Source organism: Geotrypetes seraphini, chromosome 4 (assembly GCF_902459505.1).
Source record: "Geotrypetes seraphini chromosome 4, aGeoSer1.1, whole genome shotgun sequence".
Lineage (NCBI taxonomy): Eukaryota > Metazoa > Chordata > Amphibia > Gymnophiona > Dermophiidae > Geotrypetes > Geotrypetes seraphini.
The window spans coordinates 169,857,157-169,866,447 of NC_047087.1; the positions used below are offsets into that span (position 1 = coordinate 169,857,157).

Consider the following 9,291-nt stretch of genomic DNA (forward strand, 5'->3'; position numbering starts at 1 on the left):
TATTTCTTTCTCTTGAAAATGCTATTCTAAGATTTACATTAGTGAATGCTGGATGCAGTGTAATGATGTTCCAATATTTGTAAAATGTATTAACAGCCAAATTGCTCTGTCCATTATATGTGAGGACACAAATGATTGTGTTTCCCATTATCCTCTTTAGATTTTTTCAACAGGAGCCAATCCCTGTTACAATATTTGGCCCTCTTGAATGCTTTTTTAATGATGTTCCTCGGGTAACCTCTTTCTAATAATTTGTTTTACAAAATCTTTCCTTGAATTTTGAATTTCTTATAATCTGAACAATTTCTTCCCAGTCTTATAAACTGTGAATATGGAAGGCTGTTTTTAAGCCTTCTGGGATTGTTACTGCAGTACGATAAGAACATATTCTTGTCAGTTTCTTTGATGAAGACATCAGTGGTAAAGCAAGCTTCTCCTTGCTGTATTTCCAAGTCCAGAAAATGTATTTTTGATCTCGAATGTTCCATTTTAAAACTTAGATTTTCATCGCAGAAATTCAACCATTGAAGGAAGGTGTTCAACATATCCTCAGGGTCCTTCCATAGCATGATAATGTCATCAATAAACCTTTGCCAAATATAGATGCATTGGGCGAATGGTGAATTTTTAATCCACTCATATTCAAATTTAGCCATATAAAGGTTAGCTATGGAAGGAGCAAATGTAGCTCCCATAGCTACCCCAATTTTTGTATATAATAACAATCTTGATATAGAAAATAATTTTCTTTCATTACACTCGTTGTTAGTTGCATTAAGAAATCAGTAGGGGCTTGATGGGGTCTAACTCTCCCTTCCAAACATTCTCTTACCACTTTTATGGCTTCATTCTGCGGTACTGAGGTATAGAGAGATAGTTTCAAGTTTCAAGTTTATTAAAAATTTGATAAAATGCTAATCATAAATACGCATTTTACAGTAAAAAATGTAAAAAGGGGTCCAGTTAACACACTATTAATGACATAACTTTACTTACATGAGAAAATAGGATAGTGGGGAGAAATACAATTTGAAAGAAAGAGAGAATTAAGGATAATAACATGGGGAAAGGGAAAAATCAATTTTAGTGTAGAAAATGAGCTAGGAAAGTCCCATAGATCAATTAACAGTCATATGCGTCTTTAAATAAGAAGCTTTTGAGGCTACCCTTGAATTTATCTAAATTCTGTTCAGACCTTACATATGATGGTAACGAATTCCATATTGGGGCTATCGTTGCAAAAGAAGAAGCCCTACAGGTATTAATGATTTTTAGGGATGGGACATGAAGAAGATGCTGTGATGCAGATCTTAAGGTTCTCAGAGAATCATGTGGAATCAGGTATTTATGGATAAAAGTGGGTTCCTTGATTTTCATAGTTTTGAAGGATTAAAGCAATTTTGTAAGTGATATGGTGATGGATAGGTAGCCAGTGAGCACTTTTTAACAAGGGAGTAACATGATCAAATTTTTTTTTTGTTTGTTATAATTTTTATGGCAGTGTTTTGGATTAATTGTAAATGTTGGATGTCTTTTTGGCAGACTCCTTTGAGTAGAGAATTGCAGTAGTCAAGTTTGGAAATTATGAGGGAATGAATTAAAATGTTAAGGGACTGAGAATCAAGAATGTTGGCTATGGATTTAATCATTCTGAGTTTCCATGTCAAAGGTAAGTCTTCTGTTGGTATTTCTGTCAATAAATTTAATATGTGACCTGTATCTCTGATGTAAGACAGAGTTTTTTCTTCAATGGGACTAAGGAAATAGTTAACAAAACAAGAGAGAGGCTCCAACACTGACCCCTTTGATGACATAATGGGGCAACCCGGTAGATTTTAGGGAGAGTGTAGAACAGGGGTGCCCACACTTTTTGGGCTTGTGAGCTACTTTTAAAATGACCAAGTCAAAATGATCTACCAACAATAAAAAAAATTTAAAACCACAAAGCACACTGAAAGGCAGAGAAAATGTTAATTATCATTCATATTCCAGGGTATTTTCAAAGAGGTAAAGGCAGATGACTCTATGTAATGTCAGCTCAGTAACAACCATACAAAAATGGACAAATATACCCCCTCCCTTTTTACTAAACCGTGATAGCAGTTTTTAGCGCAGGGAGCTGCGCTGAATGCCCCGCACTGCTCTCGATGCTCATAGGATCCCTGTACTAAAAAACCCTATTGCAGTTTAGTATAAGGGAGCCATAGTGCAAAATATAGACAGCAGATATAAATTCTCAAAACGGACACATTTTGATCACTAAATTGAAAATAAAATTATTTTTCCTACCTTTGTTGTCTGGTGTTTTCATGAGTCTCTGGTTGCACTTTCTTCTTCTGACTGTGTATCCAATATTTCATCCCTTCTTTCAGCCTCCTGTATGCTTCCTCTCCTCCAGACCTCATTCTCTCTCCCAACTTTTTCTTTCTTTATCGCTGCCCCCTTTTTTCTTTCTGTCACCCTGCCTCCCTTTCTTTCTCCATGCCCCCTTTCTTTCGGTCTGCCTGTTCCCCTTTTCTTTCTGTTTCCCTTTTTTCTTTGTCTCCCTGCCTGCCCCCTTTCTTTCTTTCTCCCTGCCCTCTCTCAAGCCACTAGGTTTTGCGCCACCCTCGGGGAACAGGCCCCCAAGCCACCACCGCCCCAAGCTCTCCCTGCAGAAGCATAGCGCTGACCAGCATTCCGCTCCCTGACGTCAATTCTGACGTCGGAGAGGAAGTACCGGGCCAGCCAGGCAGCAATTGACGTCAGGGAGAGGAATGCTGGTTGGTCCGACGCTTCTGCAGGCAGAGCTTAGGGCGATGGTGGGGGATGTCTGTGAGAGGAAGGCTGATCGGCCTGGTAGATTGGAACAGCAACACGAGTCTATCACAGAGCCCGGAATTGGGCTTCGCGATCGACTTGTGTTGACTTTCCGATCTACCGGTCGATCGTGATCAACGTATTGGGCACCCCTGCTGTAGAATATGAGTATAGTGGGATCTTCATTAATCATATAACGCATATTTCTGCTAGTTAGAAAACTCAATTCTACCCCCCCCCCCCAACTTCACCACTTTTTAATCTTACCAATAAGTCTTTTGGTTGAGTCTAGACCTGTTTTATGATATACATTTCTGTCTGTCTGCAGGGGAATAGTAGTAGTAAATTAAGTAACATTGAACCCAGTGATAATTGAGGTTGGGTTTGGAATCTTTGAATGAGTGACTTTCCCTGATATGTGATCATTATCACTTATGAATTTAACCACTTTTAAGAATAAAAATGAAATAAAGTATTTATATGAAGTTTTAACACAGTTTTAGGGTGTATATAGTGTATGCTTTAATTGGTTAAACACATTTTTTCTTATATTATGCAGTGTCTTTAGAATCCTTGAGAAAGCCATTTTATGGCAAAACGGGTCCCGTTGGGGCAGGCTAGTGACTCCGCACACTAAAGATAAGTGAAAATACTTACTGTTAAAATTTTATGAAAAAGTCGATTATATAATAAATCAATTACAGTAAGATTTAAGTAAAACACTGGGGAGGAGGTGGAGATAAGGGTCAATAATTAAGGGCTAGATTCACTTAGCAAACTGATTGTGTACCGATCAGTTTGTGACCCCTTTGCAACCCGATTTCCCTCCGACGCGATTCACTAACATCTCCTGCGATCCACTTCTGATCCGTGCATGGAAATGAGGGGAAACGGCATGCAATGTAGGCAGAAGAAGGAAGACCGATTGGGCTTGCCCATCCGAAGTGAAGCAACTGCTGAGGACCAGTCGCTTTACTTCTTACCGACTCTCCTACCTTTAAAACCATGGACTGGCAATGCACTTTTGCAGAATACATAAAAAAGGAATTCTTCCTTTTTTTATATATTTTGTAAAACACATTGCCAGACCGTGGTTTTTAACCTGCCCCCCCCCCTGCGTCGATGCCCCCCACACTGATGCCTGCCCGCCGACGATGAACAAAAGGCAGGAGGGATGCCAACTCCCTCCTGCCATCTCAATCCCATCCTGGCCGGCCCCGGCCCACCTCCCTCCCTGTAGCTTAAGCTAGGCCAGCCGGCCCTCCCTGTACCTTTAAAATCATTGGAAGCAGGAGGGGTGCTCGGTCCCTCCTGCTCCTCCAGCCTCCTGCGCAGCAATGACGCCTTAGGCAATGCCCCGATACATCATCTGATGCACGGGGAGGGGCCTAATGCCCTGATTGGCTGTAAGTGGCTGTAAATACAAAAAAATATATATATTCTATTTTGCTTTTATTTGTCTGTAGTACACCGAGTTGAAAATGTCAATGGATGCCCACAATGATTCCAAGACTTTTTTTTGTGGCCATAAAACCTAAATTAGGACCCAGTATTTAGTACCCATAGCTGGAATTCTTCCCCCTCCTCCCCTGCCACATTCATCATTTTTCAAACATTTCATTTGCCATTTAGATGCTCGGTTTCCTAGTCTCACAAGATCTTTCTGCAAATTCTCAGAATCCTCTGCTGTTTTAATGACTGAATTATTTTGTACCATCTGCAAAGCTGATCACCTCACTGGTAGCTCCTTTCTCCAGAAAATTTATGACTAGGTTAAACAGCATAATACAGATCCATGGGGCATTCTGTCTCTTACCCTTACTTTTTTTTCCATCTTATCAAAATGTGTAGCTTTCAAAGCCATGTCTGAAGTGATGTGAGCCACTTTGATTACACTGACTGAAAGGAGGTATATACAACTTTATTAGTAATCCTTTTCCAACTGGAAATTTAAAATTGTCTTACTCTGTTTTCTGTCCTTTAGCTAATTTCCATAATACAAACATCTTATGAAAACCATAATAAAAAATGTAAAGAACAGTAATAATTAAAATTGAAGCTAGCATTTATTATTTGACATGAACTGGTTAAACAGAGGTTACTTGCACAAAACAAAACAAAATCAAAGTAATCATATGACAGGTGGCTGGCTCTACCTGTTCTTCATCTCTTTCAAGTATGGCTGAAAAGATGACTAGGTCTAATGTACATGTAGGAGCAGCACTTTCATATGTCTTGTCTGCTCCTAATCTTTATTGCTCACTTTTCCCTAAACCCTCTGGTAAGTCCTTGCCCCTCCTCCCTTGATCATGCTCTTTCCTCTGTCAGTTCTAGATTATAGTCCCCTCCATTAACTTGTAGCACCCCTTCTAATCCGCCTTTTATGTAATCACTCATGCTATTCACATTTTAGTCCCTTACCTGGTGCTCCTTCATGTGTCTCCCCCACATGGTCAACTGAGTTGCAGGTCTCCCAGGGACTTGCTGGCTCAGCTTGCCGGCAGGAAGAGTAGCAGAGAGAAATGTTTCACTTCCCACGATATCTCCCCGTTGTCTGCCGCTGCCTGGAGCCCCAAAAGATTGGTAGGAAGGATGTTCACTCCTTCCCACTGCTGCCAACTCCCGACACCCCCGAAAAACTCTCAACACTTCCAGCAGGAGGGATGCCGACTCCCTCCCACCATCGCCCACCCTCCGACAAACCCTCAACATCATGCCAATACCCCTGGCAGGAAGGATGCCCACTGCCTCTCACCACAGCTGTCACCGCCCCCTGACAACCTGCTGACAACCCCGGCAGAAGGGATGCCCACTCCCTCCCGTCACTGCCTCTGGTGACTCCCAAAAATCCAAACAACCCCCTCGGCAGGAAGGAAGCCCACTCTCTCTTACCACCACCATTGCCCAACCTCCCCAATAACCCCCCAACACCCTGCCGACACCCCCGGCAGGAGGGTTGCCCACTTATTCCTACCACCGCCGCCCACCTCCCTGACAACATCCCCGGCAGGAAGAGCCTTAGGTGCCTGGGCCAATCAGAGCCTTAGGCTCCTCCCTGGTGCATCTCAGGATGCACCTGGAAGGGGAGGGCCCGCCATTCTGAAGAGGCATGCCTGCTGTCCGAAGGGAGTAAGCATCCCTCCGGCTGGCCTTTGTGGTAATGATACGGGGGTGGGGTTGTCGGGGGCCCCCGGTGGTGGGAGGGAGTGGGCATGCATCCTGCCAGGAGTGTTGGGAGTTTGTTGGGGGGGGGCAATGGGGTTTCAGCAGGTTGTCGGGAATGAGCAATGGAGGCTGGGGGAGGGAGTGGGCATCCCTCCTGATGGGGGTGTCGGTAGGTTGTCAGGGGCTGGGAAATGGCGGTGGCGGGAGGGATTGGACATCCCTCCTGCTGGGAGTGTTGGCAGGTTGTTGGGGGGAGGGCATCCCTCCTACTTGGGATGTCAACAGGTTGTCAGGGGGGTTGGCCATGGTATCTCTCTTGCTGATCTTCAATTCAGGGATCTTTTTTTTTTTTTTCCCTGTCAGTATTTGAACCAATCAGCGCTCAGGCACTGACCAGAAAGTAAGACTACGACAGCTTAGATCCTGCCAGAAAAGTTTATCCACAAATGTAGTACAGGGTTAGGGAATTACCTGGCGATGAAAGAGAATCGACCAGAGTGCTCCTTTTAATATTAATGAGCACAGTTCACTACCATTTTAATATTAATGACCTTGTTCTACTACATTTGAATGGCAAAGTCGGAGGCTGCTAGGAAACTCAGAAAGACCACGGTGAGACATTCTGATGATAATCAGCCAGTATAATACTGCCTTGCTAAACCTGCTGGAGCCGGTTTAGCGACCACTGTTAAAGACACAGAAAGTTTTGAGAATCTTTTCCTGAGTTCTTTCTATTTTCAGATTATTCCTCTCTCAAATCTAATCTATTACCAGCTTAAGTCACAGTTGCCCAGGAGAGAAATGTAAAATCACCATTTCACTTCCTGGTCTTGAAGTCATACATGCAATAAGGCATTTTTTTCAAGCATTTGCTTCCATTAAAAGATTTTTCCATGTTTAGAGTATTCATTTGGATTTCTCCACTTTACAATCAGTGAAAAGATGTATTTCCTAAGAACCATAGATATATCTACAGGCATCTCATCTATAAGAGCTGGTAGAGACTTTGCACATTTACTCTTTCCACCATAATGGTAGAAATGAGCACATTCCTCATTTCAAGATTTGTGGAAAAGTAGATATTTCCATGCACAATGCAGATATTCTATGTGCCCTCAAAGTCCTTACATTTAACACAGTATTTCACTTCTATGTTAAGTGCATTTACAGCAAAACTTGTAAATGCACTTCTCTTAAAATTGTGCTTTCTACTAAGTCATTCTTTTGTCAAACAGCTTCAAAACTTGCCCTCTGATATTATTGCTAAGTCCCATTTTGGGGGCTGCATGTTTTGAAGTGAGAAATTGTATTCTTTATCATTCCTTTGAAAGAAAATGCGGCTCTCCTTTTTTTTTTTTTTTTTCATCTAGTTATACGATCAAATTTCATGGCTTAACCTCTACAACCATTTGCTAATGACAACTCAACATAACGTCATGATTAGACATAAGGATCTACTGCAAGCTACAATATACACTTTCTTCTGCATCTGAAAAGGCCTAACAGATCTCTCTTCCTTCAGCATCTGCCCCACTTTAATGAACCCTTTCTCCTCTGAACTACTGGGATTGTCCCAGATGTGGAGAAAATTGCATTCACTTTAAAAATTCAGACAGAACCAGCAATGCCTCCTTTCTTAGCTGGGCAGAGCACTGTATCTTGCCGGCATGGAGCCAAGCAGTACCAGGCAACAAGTGCTTAGTATTTGCTTTTAGATCAATTTTTAACTTTCTCACTTTCCATTCTGTCAGCGTCAAATTTGACTTTTTATTTTTACAACACTTGGAATAAATGTGTTAAATCGTTTTTGTTCAAGCCAGTCTTTACATATTTTCAATATTTTCCACAGAAGCCAACTAAAAAAATATTTATTTTTTTTTAGTTTCTCTCAACTAAGGTCATTTTTTACGTATTGCTTACTTTAATAAAACATCACGTCAAAGTTTTGAAAAGATAAAAAGGCTATAGAAAGATGTAATCCTGCACTTTCCATACAGAATGACCACTACAGCCGAGAAAAGAAAATCATTCCTTTACTCCCAAAACGTGTCGTTTCGTGAATTATTAAAAAAAAAAAAAAACACGAAAGAAACCGTATTGATAAGCCCTTTGGGGATTGCGAACTCCCTAGCACACTTTTATACCTACAGCACGCTCAGAGAGCTTCTTCAGTGTTCTCTCTCACATCTACCAGTGCCGGATCAGACCTCACCCATCCCTAGGAAAGGCTACTCCAGAATTTCCACCCTAACCCTTCGCTCCTTCCTCTTTTGTCTTTCCATCCATAAGTGCTCAGGAATGACGGATCGGTGGGACCCCTCTGATCATCTATTTCACTTTGCCAGAACTCGCCACTTACCCGGTCAGCGCCGCCCGGCTCATCTTCCCGCAGCTCCCCGATGTAATACTGCTCCAGCCAGCGGAGAGCGTTGCGCGAGTGGCGGTGCGGGGGACCCTGCAGCTCACGGCTGACATCGCAGCCCGCCCGGCTCAACAGCAGCCGCTCGCCGCCCGGGTGCAACCTTAGGAAGACCGTGACGTCGTAGACCCTCCGGCCGCGCAGCACCCAGCATGAGGCGGCCGAGCGGTGCCGCCGCACCTCAGCTGCGGGGATTCCTGCCACCGCCGGGTCCATGACTATGACACCGACTTTCTGCTCGAAAGCTCCCGGCCACCTGCTCAACTGCACAAAGCCACACTATTCAGGAAGTAACCACACCCCCTAGAAGCCGATTGGAAGCTGGCCACCTGCTCATCTACATGGTACACCACTATTCAGAAGAAAGTCCCCGCCTCCCGAGCCCGATTGGAAGCCAGAAACCTGCTTTTTTGCATAGGAGTCTCATGAATGGCAGACCTGGTTTCAACCCTACTCAACTATAGAAGGCAACAGATAGGCACATCGATGCTTTTTGTGGCAGGGGCGTACCTAAAGATATGTGACACCTGGGCCGATTATTTTGAAAAGGGATGAAGACAGTGGCGTATCAAAGCGGGGCGGTCCGCCTCGGGTGCAGCCCATAAGTGAGGGGGGAGGGGGGTGTTCTACGACGATTCCTCTGAGGGCCGGCGTCAAGAATGTCTTCCCGGCAGCAGCAGCAGCGTTCACACAACGCTCGAGCCTTCCACTCTGCCGGGTCCCGCTTACTTCCTGTTTCCGCGAAGGCAGGACCCCGCAGAGAGGAAGGTCAGAAGCAGGAGAAGGCAGCGAATTGTGAATGTTGCGCTGGGGATTGCAGGGCGACAAAGGAAGGGGAAGAGGGAAGGGAGAAGAGACAAAGAGAGATGCCAGACCATGGGGAAGGAAGGAAGGAAAGAAGATGGAGG

General features: G+C 43.7%; 1 protein-coding gene across 1 annotated transcript in view; it reads right to left on the reverse strand.

The window, feature by feature from the left end:
• The window catches only part of FA2H (fatty acid 2-hydroxylase), a 187,958-nt gene extending 179,268 nt beyond the window's left edge, over positions 1-8,690 (reverse strand). Inside the window, exon 1 of the mRNA XM_033940419.1 lies at positions 8,324-8,690. Coding sequence (XP_033796310.1) covers positions 8,324-8,599 — 276 coding nt within the window. The 5' untranslated portion in view covers positions 8,600-8,690. The remainder of the gene's footprint in view (positions 1-8,323) is intronic.
• Positions 8,691-9,291: the final 601 nt, after the last annotated feature.